General features: G+C 34.3%; 6 protein-coding genes across 9 annotated transcripts; 3 read left to right on the top strand and 3 right to left on the bottom strand.

Moving 5' to 3' along the window:
- Positions 1-294: 294 nt before the first annotated feature.
- On the bottom strand, positions 295-3,031 carry LOC136417068 (thialysine N-epsilon-acetyltransferase). Its single transcript, XM_066402556.1, has 2 exons — positions 2,661-3,031; positions 295-1,579 (listed from the first exon to the last, which is right to left on the bottom strand). Exons 1-2 carry the CDS (start codon positions 2,739-2,741, stop codon positions 1,139-1,141), a joined length of 522 nt encoding a protein of 173 aa, XP_066258653.1. The 5' UTR covers positions 2,742-3,031; the 3' UTR covers positions 295-1,138.
- A 281-nt stretch (positions 3,032-3,312) lies between these two features.
- mTerf5 (mitochondrial transcription termination factor 5) lies at positions 3,313-5,889 on the top strand. Its single transcript, XM_066402549.1, has 7 exons — positions 3,313-3,549; positions 3,605-3,836; positions 3,915-4,114; positions 4,426-4,727; positions 5,106-5,331; positions 5,390-5,642; positions 5,729-5,889. Exons 1-7 carry the CDS (start codon positions 3,432-3,434, stop codon positions 5,877-5,879), a joined length of 1,482 nt encoding a protein of 493 aa, XP_066258646.1. The 5' UTR covers positions 3,313-3,431; the 3' UTR covers positions 5,880-5,889.
- A 151-nt stretch (positions 5,890-6,040) lies between these two features.
- On the bottom strand, positions 6,041-8,414 carry Elp3 (elongator complex protein 3). The gene is made up of 8 exons (XM_066402536.1): positions 8,311-8,414; positions 8,014-8,258; positions 7,308-7,955; positions 7,013-7,230; positions 6,723-6,953; positions 6,531-6,664; positions 6,368-6,481; positions 6,041-6,308 (listed from the first exon to the last, which is right to left on the bottom strand). Exons 1-8 carry the CDS (start codon positions 8,330-8,332, stop codon positions 6,118-6,120), a joined length of 1,803 nt encoding a protein of 600 aa, XP_066258633.1. The 5' UTR covers positions 8,333-8,414; the 3' UTR covers positions 6,041-6,117.
- A 264-nt stretch (positions 8,415-8,678) lies between these two features.
- Positions 8,679-10,079, top strand: Polr3F (RNA polymerase III subunit F). 2 transcript variants are annotated; one of them, XM_066402485.1, is made up of 4 exons: positions 8,679-9,299; positions 9,399-9,655; positions 9,732-9,781; positions 9,837-10,079. In XM_066402485.1, exons 1-4 carry the CDS (start codon positions 8,986-8,988, stop codon positions 9,954-9,956), a joined length of 741 nt encoding a protein of 246 aa, XP_066258582.1. In that variant the 5' UTR covers positions 8,679-8,985; the 3' UTR covers positions 9,957-10,079. The 2 variants fall into 2 exon arrangements, with proteins under 2 accessions (XP_066258582.1, XP_066258581.1); XM_066402484.1 differs by having other exon boundaries at positions 8,681-9,299; positions 9,732-10,079.
- Positions 9,928-17,939, bottom strand: LOC136416997 (probable phosphorylase b kinase regulatory subunit beta). Of its 3 annotated transcripts, none has more exons than XM_066402466.1 (21): positions 17,751-17,939; positions 17,559-17,669; positions 17,347-17,482; positions 17,186-17,259; positions 16,898-17,106; positions 16,571-16,700; positions 16,358-16,509; positions 16,133-16,305; positions 15,865-16,028; positions 15,476-15,720; positions 15,169-15,183; positions 14,365-14,723; positions 14,136-14,311; positions 13,934-14,079; positions 13,726-13,876; positions 13,542-13,666; positions 13,303-13,483; positions 13,019-13,184; positions 12,765-12,957; positions 12,551-12,706; positions 9,928-10,386 (listed from the first exon to the last, which is right to left on the bottom strand). In XM_066402466.1, exons 2-21 carry the CDS (start codon positions 17,662-17,664, stop codon positions 10,225-10,227), a joined length of 3,219 nt encoding a protein of 1,072 aa, XP_066258563.1. In that variant the 5' UTR covers positions 17,665-17,669; positions 17,751-17,939; the 3' UTR covers positions 9,928-10,224. The 3 variants fall into 3 exon arrangements, with proteins under 3 accessions (XP_066258563.1, XP_066258564.1, XP_066258565.1); XM_066402467.1 differs by having other exon boundaries at positions 17,559-17,673; positions 17,761-17,939; XM_066402468.1 differs by lacking the exons at positions 15,169-15,183; positions 17,751-17,939 and having other exon boundaries at positions 17,559-17,721.
- LOC136417011 (uncharacterized) lies at positions 10,382-12,556 on the top strand. Its single transcript, XM_066402493.1, has 4 exons — positions 10,382-10,663; positions 11,917-12,083; positions 12,145-12,290; positions 12,349-12,556. The coding sequence occupies exons 1-4, from the start codon at positions 10,504-10,506 to the stop codon at positions 12,524-12,526; spliced, it is 651 nt and encodes a 216-aa protein (XP_066258590.1). The 5' UTR covers positions 10,382-10,503; the 3' UTR covers positions 12,527-12,556.
- Positions 17,940-17,974: the final 35 nt, after the last annotated feature.

The raw sequence follows: 17,974 nt of genomic DNA, 5'->3' as shown, positions 1-17,974 counted from the left end.
AAAACATCAAGAAGTGTGTTCAATCCCTTAAGCAGAATACTATGTTCAGTTTTAATTTAAAGTAATATACAACTACCCTACAACAAAAACCTTACTGGTGGTACTTACCTTTTCTCTTAGTATTATTCTATTGATTAATTGACATAATCTTGATATAGAGCTAAAAAAATGCTGATTTTATTAGAGATTTTTGTATTAGTTTTGCAAGATGTTGATATTTCTTTTTTGAACTGCAATTGATCAAAATAAAGTAGAATAGGAAAATAGTAGGTATGTCAAAAAAAGTCACCGTTCATCACTAGCTCATCCTAATTTAATTATTTACCGAATTAAGCCTATAATATTTTTTTCGTCTCATATAAAACATACTAAGTGTACTAATATTATGTGTCATATCTAAACTTAACGCTAAAGTTTATCAATCAAAACGTTGTTGCCAGTCATCAACAGCCTCAATAACATTCCATAAAAATTAAATCTACACTTAATTAATAACCGAACGGACCATTTCTTAAAATTGATTCGTTTCAGATTTACGCCAGTAGGTTATACATATACAAGGGGTGCTTCAAAAAATTCCTGGTCTAGAATGCTACATGCATGTTTTAGCTATGTTCAGTCTTCAATTCAACTTTGCCTTTAACATATTTCACCTGTAAATAATGAAGTAAGTTGCAACACAAGTCACGTTTACAAATCTTACAGCACTCTTGACCAGCAGGTTTTTCCGCAGTAGACGGTGAATCAGACGTAGCGCGTTGATTAAGCCATTTACTATTTACAATTAAACATTGTACTGACAACAGGTAACAAATGAATTTATCCAAGATATGTCTCTGATATTTCAACGCCTATCCATGATTTTTTTTTAATTTTCACTGTTTAGTATAATTAAGGCTTACACGACGTTGTATTGTCGTTTGGCAATGCCTGAGATTAAGAAGGAACTGAAGTATGGTTATTTTTCTAACACTGACCTCGACTATTTAATGATGGGGTTATCAAGTGTTATGGCATTTTAACAATGAATTAGTATGCTTGACTTTGTTAATGACTTTTTGCCTGGTCATAAAAATGAAGAATCTTAAATAAGCAATGCTTAATATCGTTTCCTAAACCTAAACTTTTCCGGTAATTGTTATGAAACATTGGGATCTGGTGAGAACAGTCTGTTCAAGCAGGTTTCGTCCATTCGAAAATGATGCCATTTTTCGTGTACTGTCATATCTACAGCCCCCAATCGCTTGTAAAAATCTCCTGCTGGATTCCATGACAAGACATGAAAATCCATTCGTTTACTGGATGTTTCGTGAGCGATTTTTGCTACTGCTAAGAACAGTTGAGTGCCAATACCATTTTTGCGGTACGCAGGCTGGACGTAAAGGTCTTCCAGGAATATCGATCGTCCCAACCACGTGGAGTACGATGTGTAATAAAGAGCGTAACCTACTATGTAACCGTCCGAAAGTTCGGCGACTAAACACGTAAATGCTGGATTTTCGTTTTCGAAACCATCTTTTTCCAAGGTAACTGCGTCCAGAGTCACTGTATGTTCCAATTTTTCAAATTCCGCTAAAGCCTGCAATAGAGAGTCATTTATTACAGATCTGGTGGTGTTGATGCCTTATGGTTTAGACTACACCATAAACAAACTATCAAATTGAATGCATTAGACCACAGTCTGTCAGTATTATGTATTAAGATAGATAATGATATATTATACATCAAGATTGTGAAGCACGTTATTATGACTCGAACGTCAAGTTTAAGTTCCTAAGTGCGCGGTACTGAGGAATTTTAGATATAAGAGTCATAAGTGTTTAACAGCTACGGTGTTCCAGGCACCACCAGTTCAGCTTAGTTCAAGTACTGATTTTTGTTGTACTATTAACGCGTTTCGAATCATAATATCAACGGTGACATTTCATTTGAGATTCATCACCATGACAGCCATAAATTAATCGACAGTGGATTGGTGATGTTATGGCCGTTTAGCTCCCTAGACAAACTTTTGACTTAGATTTTTTAGAAAGGCGAGAAAACGTACTTTTACAGTCATTCAACATACCCATTAATGGTCTTTTGAAGTTAGTAGTAGAGAAAGTGTATTGTTATGTCATGGGCTGCTTTAAAGCACTTGAAAAGCTTTGAATTTAATGTGCCCATTATGATTAACCCAGGTCGTTAAGACATAAAATGTGCCTCGGGTATTAAGATTAGCACTCCCGAAATTGTTAGAAAACAGCATTTTAAGGTGGGTTGCTCGCATGAGCGTAGATCCAATTTCTTCTCGTTTCTGAACTACAGAGCGATAACGTTTAAAAACAAATAAAACATATTTGTATTTTTTTTCGAATATCCAAAGCATCGTTTATAATCGTTTAAATAAGAGGAACCTATCTTAAACCAGACTTTTCTGGCTGTTCTTGAAACCCTGCTCATAACACCTGGGACATCCTGTATATGGTTCCTACCCAGTGTGTATCTGAATTCTTCAGCAGGCTGGCATGTTACTATTGTTTTAGTTTTAACAGAACCACCTTGAAATCGTTTATTATGAAATCTGAACCGTGATAAGGCATTAATTTGGCATACCTACTTGTAATATTGTGAATTACGTAACACCTGTAAGGGGAATTATAGGCCAAATGCCAGCTTACCTTGATCATTTTAAAAACCTGCGCCATATCCTCCTTTTTGGCCCTTCTGATGGTCACGTTGATTTCTTGTTGCTTCATCATTTTGAATGCATTGACCGCACTGTCGTCCGACAACTCGAGAACTATTTTTAAAACTGATAAGGTTAATAGCTAATCGCAATCGCAGAGCGCAGAAATTAAATTTTTGACTTTGAAGAGCCAGATTTAATTGTAAACACGTGATCGTCTCGCCCCGACTCATAACAATAAATTGTTTATGTTTGGTTGTCGCTTTATTCCGCTCGTTTTTATTTTAAAACGAACAGTTTCAGCATCTGGTCCAGCCTCTTCTGATAACAAATATAATTATTTTAGTTTTAACTATGCAATCTGAGCTTAATAATTATCCCTATACTACCTATGTAGGTAAATAAAATAAAAAACCTGTGAAGTGGGTGTTTGCGTACAGTTTTCAAAGTATATCAAATAATAATCCCGCGAATATCGAAATCATTTTAACCGCCCTGTAACATATCGCGTTATAGACCCAACACAAAAGTAACAGGCTTTTGTTTTAAATGATCGTCCATTGTTATGCGCCGATTGCGCCAGAGCTTGACGCGGTATCTGACAACAAATGACGTCATACGGGTACTAATTTGAATAGAGTGCCGGCGATTGTTTGCTACATCCCAGTCCTTCTAGATCATTTCCAACTCATAACCTCAAAAATTCGGAAGAGACAATTATAATGTCTTATACCCGCTATTATTTAAATATTAAGAAAACAGGATGTTTAAAAGGCTGAGTTTTTATTATCCCAATGTAAACTTTATTAATGTAGCACATAGGACTTCCTACACCGAAAACTACAAAGAGGCGAATTATAAAATTCTCACAGACGCTTGTGGTAAGGCAAGAGCTTGAGCAGTGTCTCTGGAAAACCGATAATTATCTTTACAAAGGTTTCTCTGGAACGGAAATTTACGGGTTGTTCAAAAAACATCCTTCCTTCCACAAAATCGAACCAGCAGTTTTAGCAGAATCAATAAAGTTTTGCCATAAATTGGGATTTTCAAAATGGGACTTGCTACATCACTCCAATTTACTCATTTCCCATCCTGTGACAAAAATTAACCATTACAATTCCCTATTGGATAGTGGTTGCAAACACATTGATGCCCATTTACTTTGTCGGTAATTTATAAACATTTCCTTTTTGAACTACTTATAAATTGAGTTTGTTGATTTCATATTCATAATCCGTGATTTTAGGGCTGTAAAATATTTTAAAAGTAGCATTCAGATATTAAAACTGAGCGGTTATATAGATCCCGCTACTAATGTAGCTGATTGCCTTTTGAGCTGTGTAAAACCATCCATAGAAAAACCCAAATCTTTGTGTGTCAGTTTAAAGGTTCTGGATACTAAGTTGTGGACTGAGGTCCATAGAGAGATTCTTGTAACTTGGTTAAGTAAGGCAGTTTTGCATATGGGTACCACTTATCTAAACAGAAGCATGCAAAATAGAAATTGCCTTAATACAATTGAACAGTGACCTGCTAATCTAATTTCTATATTTGATAAAAAAACTAATAAGGAGTGACTAGATATGTTGTCTAATTGATCAGCTATCAAACCAAATATCATAGATTTGTCTCACAGCTTGGAATATTCAAAATGATTTTTTGAGAAAATTATAAAAGTCATTTGTTTCTTTTTAGATAAGGGGTATACATGTTATGTTTTTCAGTTATATTGAGTTATTTGAAATAATGTGTTGTAGAGAAGCGCCTTGAGGCAACGAATGATGAAATTGCTAAGTTACTGCGTATTCATCAAATGATAAAAAACAAAAGCTTTAGATCCATCAATGAAAATATTACCTTAGCAGAGAATATAGGACTTAGTAGGGACAAAATACTAAAATGTGGTTATCTGTTAAACAACTACCCAGAGTACCCAAAAATCATGATGCAGCAACATCCATTTTTTGCAGGAGTTGATATTGTTAAGTCATACAAAGCCAATCCAAAAATGATGATGATCAATCCTAGAAAAATTATGGAAATCTATGACATTTTAAAGGTATTCTTTGGTGTGCCTTCTACAGGGTATCCTAATTGTAATGGCCAAATTTTAATCACATGTGTGTATGCCACAAACAATATAACAAATAGACCAGGAGAGGGTTGCTTTGTATGCTATTTTCTTAAATAGTTTGAAAACCGTTACACCGAACAATAAGAAAGTTTCAAAAATGATTAAAGAACTTTAACATCAGTAGGTAGTAGCAAACTGCAAAAATCTAAACCTTTCACACCTTATAGTTTGATAGAGAAGCATTTGAGGAATAGTTTTTTCGCTTTGGATAATAAGTGGTTAAATATTCGCTCATGCAATTAATATATGCATAAAGGCTGTAAACAAATATGTAATATTCAAATTTTGTCTGAATTTCTGTAGGAATATAATGTCACTGATGAACAAATTCAATGCAAACCAGATGTGTTTACCATGAGTAGTGTAACTCTACGAGACAGGCTGAATTACATTCCTGAAGTGCCCGAATTTCGGCTATTATTGACGCACCCGAGAATGTTAAAGCTTGTAGTCCATCACCATAAGATCAGAAACAGACTGAATTTTATTCGATCAGCTAAAATACGCTGTGCTAGTTTTAAGTCTATTGGTTAGTAATAACCTTTTAGATGTGTAAATGATTCTACTATTCTATGAAATTATTTTAGGCAATTTAGCTGATGAGCATTTTGAACATTTCATTCGAGAGGGTAAGGATTACAACCATCCGAAAGATGTGCTGGTTTTTTTCAGTCAATTACTGAACAAACCCTGTGAAGACATAAAGCCAAAACTTTTTTCCCATCCTTACCATGCTTATGTCCCTTTTCTTGACATAGAAAGTACATACTTTCTACTAATTGACATGGGATATCTGGTTGAAAATTTAGCGAAGTGTCCTCAGATTTTGTTATATCCTCGGTAAGGACTGCTAGAAAAAATATACATTTCTAAATAAATGTACATTTCATGTATTGCTTTGATAAATTATAAGCAAATCATTGTAGAGAGAAAGTCCAGGAGAAGTTAAAGATCGTGTTGGATGATGTAAGAATTCGAAACTCTTCTCAGCATACACAAATAAAACTGACATTATACCACATTGAAAAGGAATTTCATTTTACCGGAGACGGGATTTGGAGAACCGATATACCTTAAACTAACGAAATAAAAACATTGGGATAACCAATTTATTTCTTTTTTATTTATTTTCATGTTGTGTAATGAACTCTGAGGCCTGTTCCGCGCACGATCAATCAGTTTACCACCGATTGATTTAAACGGTGACTCCACCTGATTGTCACCATGAATAGTGTGTTGTTTGTGAAACAATTCAAAAAATGCAAAATTTATTTAAGGCTGAAGCCTTAAATAAATTTGGCTCATAAATAGTTAACTATTTAAGCTCGCTCTTCCACGTGGCAAACCATTTGTCATCTTCTGAATCGTCGTCTTCGAGATTAAACTCGTAATCTCTGTCGCCATCATATGAACTCAAATCTAGTTTTTCACCATCATAAACTTCTTGTGCTCTGTGATAATCAATGGTTAGGTTTTTCACCATATAGGGGCCTTGAAGCTCATACCCTTAACATACAAGATTTTAAAATTATCGCTTTTAAATAAAGAATATTTTCCCTACTTACCTAATTTTCGATAATAATTCCTGGTACCTACTCCTGATATTACAGCGATTTTTATACTTCTATGTTCATTTTTAGCTATATCCTCAGCCCACTGCATCAAAAGGGTTCCATAACCTATGTAAATTTTCAAAACAAAGTTCCCAAAATTACTCAACTAATTTACCTTGGTGTTGAAATTTTGAATTATCCCGACCACTGACTGGTACCACGCTGCCATAAACATGCAGTTCCCTAACAATTGAAGTGTCTCCTAGAAGTTCAGGCCTATACGTCATTTCTTTGCTGCACTTTCTCAACCTAAAAAAAACATTCCAATTACTTCATATATGTATTGTAAAATGCAGATAAAACAGACCTTAGAAGGCCTACTAAGATATCTTGCTCTGGATCCTCATAGCTTAAAAATGTTTCCCATCCACCATTTGCAAAATAGTCTCTACGAACTGGTTCCACATCATAAGGCCTAACTTTTTCATGTATCTCTGTTATGCCGACTTCCCTAGTACGTACATCTCTGCATTTCAAACCCAAATCTCGCATACGCTCCAAAGCCAACTCTCTGAGATTACCATGTTCCACCCCTGAACTAAATGAATTCCATTAATGTAGCCTATTAGATATGTAATGTGATTGTGTGATTAATACCTAACCAATGGCATAGGGATATCACGTTGAACTCTATACACCCTAGTCCAAGGTGGCACTAAGGCCAGTATTTTGGCAATAAGGTCCACCAATACTGAGGGTGGGTAGCTTTTGTAACGACCGGTTTTCCAAAGCTCATACAAACCTGTTCCCCTAATTACTAAAGTTGGATAAATTTTTAAACCATCAGCTCTGAAGGATGGACTTTCAAAGAAGTGCTTAAAAAAATGTAAAAATTAGATTTTGTAAAATTGATTGAATAATTAGAAATTATAAAATTTAAAAAGTCACTCACAATAAACTGTTCAATATCTCTTTCTAAATCCACATTTGGTAAATCAGGCATCATATGAGCAACTACTTTAAATCCAGCATCTTTTGCCAAATGAAATGTTTCACACACTGCCTTCACTGTGTGCCCCCTATTTGTATCCAAAGCTACATCCTCATAAACAGATTGAACACCTATTTCTAATCTAGTGCATCCATATTTTAGCATGTCTGATAAATGCCTTTGCAGACAGTAATCTGGACGGGTTTCTATAGTAATTCCGATGCATTTGGTATTTGATCTTTCAGAATACATTACTGCTTCTTCTACAGAAGCACTTTTATGTCCCGAAAGGGCATCATGCAGGTTTCGAATAAAAAAATCTCTGTAATCTTCTGGAAGACTCATAAAGGTGCCACCCATTACAATAAACTCCACCTTGTCAACTGAATGGCCCAGTTGTTTGAGTTGCTCCACTCTGTGGCGAGTTTGCAAGTAGGGGTCATAGCGAGCCCTAATAGCTCGCATAGATGTAGGCTCATATCCTGTATAACTTTGGGTAGAATATTCAAAATCAGAGTCAGGACCTCCAGGGCAATACACACATATATTTCCTGTCATGTTGATATGGGGACACCTATGGGGTTTACACATTACTGCTACTACTGCAATCTATGTGAAAGATAAAGATTAGAGCTATAACGAAAAAATTAAAACAAGTGACACTTGCCCCACTGGCTGTTCTAATTGGTTTTGCCAAGAGTTTCGGTACTAATATTTTCTTGTAATTAAGGGGCACAGCAGCAATAATATCGACCAATCTGGGAGAAGTCTCAAGACCATATTTTGAGGATATTTTGTGTTTCAATGCATTTAGATTGACATTTCGCTTGGCTTCGTGGGACTTGATGAGCTCCTGGACCACCTCAGCAACAGTAATTACCTTACGTTCCTCGACAGTTAAGTGAATAAATTCTAGAGGGAAAAATATTTATTTTAGTTTAAACTGTGATAAACTTGCTTTTACCGTTTTTTCTTTTGCCACCCATTATTGTCTAAATGAAATATATAAAAATCAAAAATTTAAATGCTAAAACAAATATGGAAATTAATTATCAATTTTTCATTATTTTTTCTTTTTATTTATTTATTTATTTATTGCTAAAAAGACCTTTTCGGAAGTGACAATTTGAATCGAATTAATAACCATCAGCCGATTTTGAGCTAATCGAATTGGTCGGCTATCACCGGAGATCAATCCGATTGGGTGACAAGCACTCTGCTAGGAATCAATCTGAAAAGGCCTAATAACTTCGGCTGGCGATATTGGCTCTATAAACTGTGCACTACGAAATAAGGTTATGTTTCTTGGGGAGCCTTTAACGTTGAGATGTTCGTAGCGACATGCAGCACAACTTTTAACCATGTTTTTATGAAGAAATCAATGGAAATTTAAATGAATAAATACCGAATTGTTACAGGACATAGGAAATAGTAAACAAAGAGATACATAATTTCCAGATTCTATTTCGACATAGTGCCTCAAATTTTTATTGCTACTGACATTAATAGGACGTTCCAATTATTTACTAATACATTTTAATCCATGTCACTCAGCGTGCATTTTTATTTTTAAGTTTTCCATTTTTATCCTACAGTATCCTATCAATACCAAAGAAACGTTTTAAAGAAAAACGGCACGATGAGCGGTGAAAGTGTTCGAGTCAATGCCGAATCCAGACTTCTTGAATTGGCACAGCAAAATTCAGATGGAATCTCCAATGAAGATTTAAAACAGAACATGCCCCAGGTTCCTCTGCAAGATCTCACAGAAATTATCAATAAGTTACTAAAAACTGGCACCTTGGAATTGTTCACATCCAGAGGTGAACTACTTTATAAATACAAAGACCCTTCCCAGAAGTCTGCAGGCAAAGGTTCAGATATTGAGGCAAAACTTGTATATAAAATCATCGAAGAGGCTGGAAATAAAGGCATTTGGATTAGAGATATTAGGTAAGTTTCAATCAATCCAATAATAAAACCATTTCATTGGTTTTGGTTGTCTTTATTCTATTGTAATAGCTGTAAGTTGCAGAATTTAACTCATTTTAGATTTAAGTCAAATTTGAACATGACTCAATTAAATAAAATTCTGAAGAACTTTGAGACAAAAAGCATTATCAAAGCTGTAAAGTCAGTAGCTGCCAGTAAAAAGAAAGTTTACATGCTATTTGACTTAGAACCAGACAGCTCAGTGACTGGAGGTGCTTGGTACCAAGATCAGGATTTTGAAAGTGAATTTGTAGATGTTTTGAGTCAACAGTGCCACAGGTATTTAGTGCACAGATTGGAAGATGCAGTAAAACAAGGTTTGTTATATTTTAGTTACTCTTGTAGTATGTAATTATGTAAAAAGTAATGCTTCATTTACAAAATTTTTTTTAGGAGGAGGACCGTTATTAGTACACAATCGTGCTTATACTAAAGCTTTAGAAGTACAAAATTTTATCTCAGATTTGGGTATTAGTAAAGTTGCTCTATCTATAACAGATATTGAGAGTATACTTTATACTGTTGTCTTGGATAATAATGCCGAACGAACAATGGCACCAGATGGAACTTTTCTTTATAAAGCAACAAATAAATTTTTGCCCCCAACAGGATTGGTGAAAACTTCTTGTGGAATATGTTTATTAGCAGATAAGTGTGCTTCTACAGGTTCTGTAAATCCTAATACTTGCGTTTATATTGCTGACTGGTTAAACAAAAGTTGAAATAAATACTTTCATGAGATTCTATTATTTTTTACTTCCTACTTATCTACTACAAAATGATAGTTATAATAAATATTTATAATGCGAATAGCTACTATATAAATAACTAATTTTAAAAATAAAATATTGTATGGCACAAATTGAGTCGACGTTCTCCTTAAAAATCACTGAATCTTGCAGGCAGCTTGGGAATTACTATCAAACTTGTCAGAAATTTGGCCACCTTTAAGAACCGTATTAACAGTAGCTCTTGCCAGGTATCCTGTAGACTGCATGTAAGGAATTTCCATCAGGAATTTGATTTTTTCTTCTTTTAAATTGTGATCCTGAAATGGAAAATTAGGCGCTTATTGTCTTTTAATTGTAGCTATTATGCTGGAGAAGTAATTATCATTCTATAAATATATAGGCGTGCAAACCACTTTCCCCAGTAATAAGTGAAAATGCGAGCAGCGTTAATATTCGTTTTAGTGTTTTCTTGTAAGGTATGGGCTCAATTTCCAAATGGCAGGAAATTAGAAGGACCCATACCAGAGCTTTGCGCAAAGAGAATTGTACATGAGACTTCTCCATCACATCAGAATTATTTTTATCAATGGAAAGGTAATATTATTTATATTAAATAGGAATATATGTATGTTTAGATTGACTAAAAAAACCACATTTTATCCTCTCTCACCATTAACTACAAGTAAATTACAAGTTTAAGTCAAGGCTTGATTTAAATTAATAAACTATTTTTACTTGGATATTCGGAAACTTTATTTCCGAAAAGGTTTTATCTCAGAAGTTTAAGGTGGCCATAATTACTTATACATGAAGATTCATAACAGAACTGACACATAGTAGGTATATGTAGGAGACCTCAAAATATGACGTTTTGTTGATTTTTTTAAGGTTAATAGTTGAGATATGGACCTCCGAAGTTGACTTGTAAATTTCTAAAAAGCGGCATATTTCAATAATACATCATTACAACGAAACCAATTTTGGAACATGTTTTATTTTTATCAACTTCTTTAATTAGTAGAAATGTGAAATCATATATGCTCAATAAGGGGTAAGGTCTAAAAGAGATAAGATTTTTTTATTTATGAAGTAACTAACAAATGGATAATACCATTTAACAGCATATTTAATTGTAAAACTTTTATTCTTCTTCAAAATTTGTCGAAAATGTTATCATTTTTGATAAAAACGCAGTTTTGTGGAATAGAACCAAGCCAAATTTAAAGTTATTTAAAGGTATTACACATCAACTTGCTCACTAAATGAAAATTTTCCACCCATTTTTGAGCGAAATGCAGCTAATTTAATGCTACATTTAGGACATGATTTTGGTAAATTACAAATGGTTTATATAAAAAGCCATCCCTTTAAATTTGGTTTGGTTTTATTCCACAAATCTACGATTTTATCAAAAATTATAAAAATTTCGATAAATTTTGAAAGGAAATAAAAATGTTATAATTAAATTTGCAATTAAACGGTGTTTTTCGTTTGTTAATTACTTTATACATAAAAAAAAATCCCAACTATCCTAGACCTCACCTTACTCCTAACCCAGTCCTTATTGAGCATCTATCTATTTCATATTTTTACTAATTAAAGATGTTGATAAAAATAAAACATCTTCCAAATTTGATGACGTATTACTGAAATATGCTGTTTTTTTAGATATTTACAGATCAACTTCGAAGATCAATATCCCCTCAGGTATTTAGCGTAGACAAAAAATCATTATATTTTCAGACTCCTTTCAGGCATCTACTCTGTGTCGGTTCCTTTACGACTCACCTTATATAGTAAACACTTTTCGACATTTTTTTCCTAAGTAATTTTTTTTACTAACTTAGAAAAGTTGGACGATGAAGATTGGTTAGGTGCAAGGAACTTTTGCAGGATGAGATGTATGGACTCAGTTTCTTTAGAAACTCCTCAGGAAAATGAATGGATAAAAAGAAAAATCGAGAGCGAAAACATTACAGAAATCTGGACATCAGGGCGAATCTGTGATTTCAAGGTTTGAACAGTAATAAACCTTGAAGTAATTTAAAGTTTTATACGAACTGCATTCTTAACAGGGTTGTGACAGAGAAGACTTGCTGCCGTTAGAAATTAACGGATGGTTCTGGTCGGCGACTTTCCAAAAATTACCTCCCACCACCAGCAGAGATGCTAACGATTGGTCACCCACGGGGGATAAAGGTGTACAACAACCAGACAACAAGTTAGTGCGCTTCAGCGTTTTGCAAGTAACTTCGTAAATATGTCATAATTATTTTTAGGGAATTTAATTTAAATGGGAAGACAGAAAATTGCATCGCAGTGTTAAACAATAAATACAATGATGGAATCCGTTGGCACGATGAAGTCTGCAGCAGGAGGAGGCCGTTTGTATGTGAGGATAACGAGGAACTTTTAAGATATGTCAGATATATTCGGCCGGAGTTAAATGTAAAGTAATTTTTCCGTAATATAAACCCTTACCTTACAATACATGTGGGCGGCATCCTTGATCAATTGCCGCAAATCCAATGGTTGATTAAAGGTTAATTCTGGGTTTCGTCCTAGGATTGTGGCTACAATAGTTAAGAGTTCTACTACTAGTTGTCGGTATTCGGGCACGTTGATGTGGTTTAACATCTGTGAGAAACCATTACATTGACTCTGTGGCTAACCGAGAGGAAATTCAAGTAGTTACCTGTTCAACTAGAAGAGAGAAAGTAAGCTCGTTTTTAGTCATGTTGGACATTGTGGGTTCCTGTGGGATTACATTTCCTTCTACTATCACTCCTTTGGGGGTTCTCAGCATGACATCCCACACTTCATTGTAAAATATGTGCGGTACACGACATAAGCAACCTTCCAATTGCCTTTTTTGAAGGGGCGTTAATCTGTGAGACGAGTATAGTATATGAAATTTCATATACTTTAGTTTTAACTTCCAATACTTACTGCGTATTGTCATGATCAGAATCCCATTCTCTTATGGACAGTATTTTGTGAACCAGCAACCTAATTTCGTAGGGACTATGGTCTTCTATTTTTTTAGTGCACCCAATAATAGACAGGTAGTATTTCATGGCCTCCAGAACCCAACCGACTCGAATTTTCAAGATACCTAAAATATAATATTACCAACGAAGTAAAGAAGCGATAGTAACGCAGCCTGAGAGCAGAACCAAATCGGTTACCTAAAGTTTCGAAAAAATATAGAAATTTTCATTCGACAAACTTACCTCTGAATAGCTCTGGATTAGTCGAAATTAATCGTCCACAGTATAAGGTAACTTCTTGCTGTAAAACTGCCTGTATGACATCATAAGGCTGTATAGTACTGTATACGATGGACTGAATTTCCGAGGGAGTCATCGGCTTATCGAAAACCGTTTCTTTTTGTTCAATTACACCAACGGTGAGCTATGGGTAGTTGTCAGTTATAGGTTACTGAACTTTGAATAAAAACAATATCACAAACCTGCTTTCCATGCACCAATACGGCAGTAATGAAGGGACTTATTGAGTCGACAGTGTGATGTAGTAAACTGCTGACGTATCTGACCGCTGCCCAATGTCTCAGACAACCTGCCTGATGATATAACCCTGAAGATGGATGTTTAAAATAACAAAGTGAAATGGAACATATGGGTGTGATTATATACCAAGTAAACATTCTTCAATAGTGCGATCTCCTAATTCGTAATGCTTTCCCTCTTTTTTCAAAATAAACCCATATAATTGGGCGCGAGCGTATAAACTTTCCATGTTCCTGATCATTTCAATTAATTCATTTGTTGACTTATTTTTATGCTCCTGAAACGTGGACTTGCAACAAAAGCTTAGAAGAAATTCTTATTGAAAATTACGTACACAAAGATCTTTGAGTTCGTCATTGTAATGCGATACCCTAGGAACGTCAGTTAAACTTTGGTAACCAATATAGTCGTGTTCCAGTTGCTGGAAATGACTGAAGTTCTCTGTAAACTCTTCCATTGCATTCATAAAATCTAAGTGTTCTGCAAAGCCATTCTTATTACTTTTGCTTTTTGTGAATAAGGAATACTAAACGCACCCACGCAAGAGCTTGAAATCAAATTCTGTAAACGGCCAATACGAACTTTAACATTATCACAATATCCTTTTTTGAGCATGGCTAAAAGGTCCAACATTTTCTTAAACTGTGGATCTCTCATATGTTCCTCCTTGATCAGAAGGCAAACTGTAGGACGTCCCGACAAACGCCAATACCTAAAGCACAAATATAAAGCAAAGAAAAAACTAAACTCGCTTTTTTATGGTACCTTCCGACAAATTGTAGCTCAGTCTTAATATCGTCAATCAATAGCGCCATGTCTCGATATAAGTAAAAATCAGACACCTCAAAAATTAAAGGATAACACAAGATCGTCTGGCCACATATCCTATAAAGTTTGCTTGTGCCTAAACTTCCGACTGGTCTTTCAGGCCTGCCATGTAGCTTTAGTTTTTTATTGACGCCAAGATTCTGGTAAACCCTGACTAACTGAGTTGAAGACCAAATTTGCACAGGTTCCACTTCATGCGGCGTTTGAGTTTGGATACCATATGTAGCCATCATAGCTTGGAGCCTCATTGATTCCGCGATGAGAACGATTTGAACCACTAAGTCCGTTGCTGTACCCTGAGTGAAATTTCCTGTGTAACTACGTGTGATTATTATATGAGAGATTAGTTTGCTTCAGTCAGAAAGTGCACAGAAAAATGAAAGTAATTAACTGTCATGCGTAAGCAAGTGCTAATTATGATGGGTTTACATAGAATATAGCATAAGAAGTTAGCTTTATGGTTATATCTATTAGCGTTTATTCAGTGCATAACATATGTATATATATAAAAAATGGCAGAAAGTTTAATATCTTAAACTTTCTATACAATTATTATGCATATTGTTATGTAATATGCGCTATATAAACCCAACATAAGTCAACGCCTATGCTAAAGAAAGAAGATATACTTATTTCTATTAAAAACTCAATTATTTCCATTACCATTCCATACTATAAAGAAGGACAAGCTTAACAAGGTGTACGCACATTACAAGAATTAAAACATAAACTGTTACTTACTATGGAAGGTTTCGCCTGCCAAATGCAAAAATTAATTATTAGATATCGATGAATAAATATGTATAATTTTACGATCAAATAATACTCTATCAAATAGTACTCTTATACATAGGTATAGGTAAACATCTATGTTCGTGTTAATGGTTGAAAGATCTTAAAAAGATCAGCCAAACATAGTTAGTGTTTTACCATATTGTCAAGAATAAGTAGGTATATGTCTATATGTAAATGTGTGGTTTCTAAATAAGACAAGAAACAGATTAAAAGAAACCCATTTTGTCAACACATTTTCAGTAAAAAAGTTCACCTGAAAAGCTGAATATCTTCCCCCTTTTCTTGGGCGATTGTATGAGGGCAAGTATCTCCTTATAGGGTCTAATTCGTTTATATGTAACAATCCAGCAGTGAGTAATTGAGCCAGAATGAACATGGCTTGATTCCACAGATACAACCCTTGATCGGCTACCATTTTTTTATGCGCATTCCCAGGCGCCTCGCGCTCCTTTTTTAGATTTTCTTCTGTTACATAATAGTACATTGGTATCACTGGATCTAAGAGGGAGAAACTGAATAATTTACATACTTTGTGGCACGTCTGTTTTCCACAGTTTCAAGCAAACAGTTACAAATTTGATTCAACAAACAATATAACCATCGTTAGGTAAAATAAATTGTGGTGTATCTAAATCTGCTAACCATCATTATGATCCAAAAAAATTCTCTTCTTCAACAAATCCTGGTACTCTGTTATCTGATCAGGTAGATTTTTAAAAACACCATCAATAATCATAAATATGTAGAACAATGGCCACTCGCATTCAATGTCCTCAAAATGTTTTAATTCTTCCTTCTTGTAGTACCTGAAACAATTTTTTGTCCTTCTCATTGTTCGAAATTAACTTACCAATAATATCTCTAGTGATAGAGATTTAAACGCCTTCAAAAGCTTTATCTTAATACTTACTTTTGCTTGGGGTTTTCTAACACGGTTCTAAACCCGTCTCTAGTAAATCTCTTGAATCCATAGGCTCCCTTTAAGCAATTTACTATGTTATCTTTTGTTTGCTGATATAGAAGTTCTTCATGAGTTGCAAATGCAGGAAAAGTTATTGTTGGAAGAAGTGCAGAGTCTACTTCCTAAAAGTATGGAGTTTAAGTATTTAATGTCAAGGATAAGAAATGGTCTTACTTTTGAACAGGACTCTCTAGGTAAAAGAGTTTCAAAAATGCTTCTATTCCTGTTATGAGCATCAATATCCACATAAACTACACTCCACGAAGCTCCTTTCTCTCCAAATAAATTGCAGCCATTTATAGCTTCCAATGCAGCTTTAGCTAATCCTATATTTTAAGACATCTTAATCTGACATGGCATGCTTTTATTAAATTAGCAAAAAAATACCTATTGAACTTGCATGTATTTCTGGGTTGCCATCATTGTACTTGGAGCCTCTCTCCCACATTCCAAAATCTGGAGTTCTATATGCACGTTCAACATAATACACCAAATTCTGTACAAATGCCACCTCATCCTATAAAATTTATGGAATGAAGAGTTCAATAACTTAGTATAATAGTATGAGTAAGATATCAATTTATGTACATATTTTACATGATATGTGATATTTCTTTTTAGTTCATTTAGTAGTCTTTTTTAGTTAGTTTTTTTATAATTTTTCAATAATCATCATATGTAGTTTCTAGAGAAACACCCTATGTAAAAACTTACTTGAGTGTAAATGATTTGCAATCCTGAAGATATCATTTGAACCAGAAACAAGAGATAAATTGAGACAACATCAATTTGCAAATGGTTATACTCATCATCAGAGAAAACCTGATTACCACTGGTAAGATGGAATTTAACATGTAAGGCATGAGCGGCACATTGATTTTTCTTAAACAGTTCAACACGGATTGCTTGTTTCATCCAGCATTCTGCAAAATTGTATAATAGTTATGGCTATGTTAAAATGCAAATAATTTAAGAAATAGGCATTTAAATTCATTTACCTACCTAAAATTCCTCTCATACATTTTACCGTGGATTGGCCCAGTTCATAGGATTTTCCTCTATCATCATCTATTCTCCTATTAGGAAATATTTAAAATTTAAAACTTCATGAAATAAAATTCTAGACTGAAATTTCAACTCGTCCTTCTACACGTTTTGTTTACCTATAAGCTTGATATAAGCCCCAAACGGCTGAGGCACAATATACACTTTCACGTACACTTCCTATCTCAATGTCAGTTGATAAGACGGGGAACAAACCTGTGATGGGACTCTGGTATCGTAACAATTGCCTTTTTACTGAAAGTGGACCATATAACTAGTTTGAATTTTGAAAATGCTATCAATTAAGAAGAATTTCCTCCCTTGTAGGTACCTGTGCCATAGTAAACATCTAATTGCCTGACGGTTTCTTCATAATTAGCAGTTTTAATGAATTGGTCAAAGTTTAAATCGTCCAGTACGCTGTTCTGAACATTCATCTTAACTTGCTGAAATTTAACTCGAGTTATTATGAAATTTTAAATTGAATTTGCACTTCTATGCAGGCAGTGTCATGTGGCATAACCTAAACTAACCTTTTTCTCTTAATAAAACTTATATTGTCCTTGTGAGAATAATAATAAATAATAATAGTAATAATAACTATAAAATATTATAAACATAAATAATAAACATTAAAAATTAGGTCCAATTCAAATTGTTATTAAATATAACCAAAGACCATAGATAACTCTGAGAACAAAAACAAAACATAATGCAAGGTCGTGCTAAGGACTATTTATGACAGTG

This window comes from Euwallacea similis, chromosome 26, assembly GCF_039881205.1.
Source record: "Euwallacea similis isolate ESF13 chromosome 26, ESF131.1, whole genome shotgun sequence".
Taxonomy (NCBI): Eukaryota; Metazoa; Arthropoda; class Insecta; order Coleoptera; family Curculionidae; genus Euwallacea; species Euwallacea similis.
The sequence above is the reverse complement of the archived record's forward strand: the minus strand, read 5'-3'. Positions and strand labels throughout refer to the sequence as shown.

Bases quoted from the DNA above. Each gene is read 5' to 3' on its own strand.
- mTerf5 (XM_066402549.1), top strand. From the start codon at position 3,432: ATGTTTAAAAGGCTGAGTTTTTATTATCCCAATGTAAACTTTATTAAT. The intron at 4,115-4,425 runs GTAAGGCAGTTT...AATGTGTTGTAG, and splicing joins GATTCTTGTAACTTGGTTAA to AGAAGCGCCTTGAGGCAACG. The intron at 5,332-5,389 runs GTTAGTAATAAC...AAATTATTTTAG, and splicing joins TGCTAGTTTTAAGTCTATTG to GCAATTTAGCTGATGAGCAT.
- Polr3F (XM_066402484.1), top strand. From the start codon at position 8,986: ATGAGCGGTGAAAGTGTTCGAGTCAATGCCGAATCCAGACTTCTTGAA. The intron at 9,300-9,398 runs GTAAGTTTCAAT...AACTCATTTTAG, and splicing joins ATTTGGATTAGAGATATTAG to ATTTAAGTCAAATTTGAACA. The intron at 9,656-9,731 runs GTTTGTTATATT...AATTTTTTTTAG, and splicing joins GGAAGATGCAGTAAAACAAG to GAGGAGGACCGTTATTAGTA.
- LOC136417011 (XM_066402493.1), top strand. From the start codon at position 10,504: ATGCGAGCAGCGTTAATATTCGTTTTAGTGTTTTCTTGTAAGGTATGG. The intron at 10,664-11,916 runs GTAATATTATTT...TTACTAACTTAG, and splicing joins TTATTTTTATCAATGGAAAG to AAAAGTTGGACGATGAAGAT. The intron at 12,084-12,144 runs GTTTGAACAGTA...CATTCTTAACAG, and splicing joins GGCGAATCTGTGATTTCAAG to GGTTGTGACAGAGAAGACTT.
- Elp3 (XM_066402536.1), bottom strand. From the start codon at position 8,332: ATGGGTGGCAAAAGAAAAAACG. The intron at 8,259-8,310 runs GTAAAAGCAAGT...TTTTCCCTCTAG, and splicing joins GGGTGGCAAAAGAAAAAACG to AATTTATTCACTTAACTGTC. The intron at 6,665-6,722 runs GTCTGTTTTATC...TGTTTTTTTTAG, and splicing joins ATCTTAGTAGGCCTTCTAAG to GTTGAGAAAGTGCAGCAAAG.
- LOC136416997 (XM_066402466.1), bottom strand. From the start codon at position 17,664: ATGAATGTTCAGAACAGCGTACTGGACGATTTAAACTTTGACCAATTC. The intron at 16,029-16,132 runs GTAAGTATTAAG...AAATTGTTTCAG, and splicing joins TTAGAAAACCCCAAGCAAAA to GTACTACAAGAAGGAAGAAT. The intron at 13,667-13,725 runs GTATATAATCAC...ATCCATCTTCAG, and splicing joins TATTGAAGAATGTTTACTTG to GGTTATATCATCAGGCAGGT.
- LOC136417068 (XM_066402556.1), bottom strand. From the start codon at position 2,741: ATGATGAAGCAACAAGAAATCAACGTGACCATCAGAAGGGCCAAAAAG. The intron at 1,580-2,660 runs GTAAGCTGGCAT...TCTCTATTGCAG, and splicing joins AGGTTTTTAAAATGATCAAG to GCTTTAGCGGAATTTGAAAA.